Source organism: Gavialis gangeticus, unplaced genomic scaffold, assembly GCF_001723915.1.
Source record: "Gavialis gangeticus isolate Ggan-Ray unplaced genomic scaffold, GavGan_comp1, whole genome shotgun sequence".
NCBI lineage: Eukaryota > Metazoa > Chordata > Crocodylia > Gavialidae > Gavialis > Gavialis gangeticus.
Genome location: NW_017729034.1, coordinates 21,638,849 through 21,641,159, shown reverse-complemented (window position 1 = coordinate 21,641,159; position 2,311 = coordinate 21,638,849). Strand labels below are relative to the sequence as shown.

General features: G+C 45.0%; 1 protein-coding gene across 1 annotated transcript in view; it reads right to left on the bottom strand.

Annotated features, from left to right (window-relative positions):
• ALK (anaplastic lymphoma receptor tyrosine kinase) overlaps positions 1-2,311 on the bottom strand; it is a 607,969-nt gene that overhangs the window by 39,173 nt on the left and 566,485 nt on the right. Inside the window, exon 16 of the mRNA XM_019527591.1 lies at positions 1,705-1,803. Coding sequence (XP_019383136.1) covers positions 1,705-1,803 — 99 coding nt within the window. The remainder of the gene's footprint in view (positions 1-1,704; positions 1,804-2,311) is intronic.

Sequence of the window (2,311 nt, the reverse complement as noted above, 5' to 3'; positions counted from 1 at the left end):
TTTAGATTAGACATCCGCAAGAACTACTTCACTGGCAGGGTGGCTAGGAGCTGGAACCAGCTTCCAAGGGAAGTGGTGCTGGCTCCTACCTGGAGGTCTTTAAGAGGAGGCTTGATGCCTACCTAGCTGGGATCATTTGAGCCCAGTTTTTCCTCCTGCCCAGGCAGGGGGTCAGACTTGAAGATCTACAAGGTCCCTTCCCACCCTACTTCTATGATTCTATGATTCTATGACAGGTGTATGTTCAGTGTCTTTTGCTGATGAGCCTCCATGGAGCAGAAAACTCTTTAAAAAACGCACTGAGAAACAGATGGAGACACAGGGCGTGTGTAGACAACACGAGAGACAGAACGACAGAGACAGACAGAGACAGCAAATGGCCATACCCTGGTGGGCAGGATGCTCACCTGGGAGGTAAGAGACCTCATTTCCACTCTGTTCCTTGCCTGATTCAGAGTGGAGAGCTGACCTAGTCTTTCACCACACAAGAGCATGATCAAACTAATGGGCTACAGGACATTCTGGCACCAGCCTCCCTCAGTGTCTCTTGCTGACACAATGCCACTTTGTATAAAGTATTTACATGGTCATTAAGCCAGAGGGAGAACAACGCTCTAACCTAGTGGTTGGGGTGTTCCCCTGGGAAATTGGACACGGGGGGGTTCAGTTCCTACTTCAGTGAATATATAAGTAATTTACTCATGGTAGAACAGCAAACCTGTCCCTGGATAGCCTTTAGCCTTGCATTTAGGACCCTTCCCAACAAGCTGTTTAAACTTCCTCCAGCAAAAGGAGGGGACAGGCTCAGGGTTTCCCATCTTCTGGGTACATGATCCGACACACTGGCTATTAAGCAAGACAGAGCCTTCAGGTATGTGGTCAATCTAGCCCTTTAACTACCTTTGCTTTTATTACAAGTTGGTCCAAAAACGAACCCATTCTGGCATTTCCAAACTGATCTGTCATTTTTCATTTTGGACAATACTGTTGGATGATGCTGATTTGAACTCACAGATGGTTTCTGCTGAATTTTTGATGAATAAATGGATTTCCAAAAATAATGTCATTCAGCTGTACTGCCACTACACAAGGGAAATCAAGATCAAGTCACTGAGTCCAGACTAGAAAGGCTGTGCTAATGCAGCTTATTCCATCCCTGAGCATGGGAGAAGTAGTGCACTTCTCTTCTCCACTGTCTCCCTGGGTCTGGTCAGGAGTTTTAATGGTGATGGGCTCAGTGAATAAACATTGAATAAGTCCACTCTCACCTTGCAACACCAGCAGAAGCAGAACCTATAAATCTCAGACTGGCAGCTGGGGGCAGAGGCCTTTTAGATTAAGTAGTCCACACTTTGACAAGAGTAGGAGTTTTTCCTCTAGTATATGCTTAAAGACTTTGTCCAGTTCTGTTTTAAGCAACTCAATTTTGAGAAGGCTTGTACTGCCACTTCTCTTGGGAAGACTACCTCCAGATTAACAGATGTCACAGCTAGAGAATGCTTCCTAGTTAGCCTCATGTTTCTTTTGTTCATTCCCTTTCATCTCATTAGTCCTAGTTATTAGACTTTGGTCTATCCTAAACAATATCTAGCCCTCATTTGTGTTCATAACAACATTAGGGTACATCTCCTAAGGATCTTAAAGTGTTTTGCAGATGCAGCCTACTGGAACTCACTATAACAGACTCCTGACCAACATGAATACCTTTCAGTGCCGGGGTGTATAAGATACCCATTGGATTAATAAAGGACACACCATCCTCCCCATCCATCTCGGGGTCATTCTCCGCTGCCGCATTGCCACCTACATCAAATCAGAAGGCACCTTAACATACTCTGGCTCATTAGAACAAAGCTGCAGTTAATTTTTGCAATATGCATGCACATTCATTGTATGAAGCATCCGAATGAGAAAAGGAAATTATTCAGTCCAAATATCCAGCTGGGCAGCTTAATGGATGATGGGAAGGTTTAGTAGATTGTGGTATGGGCTGCCGGCCTTTCACTTCAATAACATGTGTGGCTCTTAACAAAGAGAATTAATCTTTCAGTTCAAGTCCCTAGCAGACCATTGCTCTCTCAGCACAAACATCACCTTTAACCATTCGGATGCTGTGTAAAATAGTCAGACCCTCCTGTGCATTTTTTTGGCCAGCAGGCTGGAAGATGCCAGTGCTTGAGGGCCAGTTCTGCACAGTTGCTGATGAGGATGTGTACTTCACCAGCACAGAGAGTAACAATCATCTGTTCTCCAGCATCTCCTTCTCACACCTACACTGACCAGAATTCAACCCCCTAACTCTGCCTGCTCT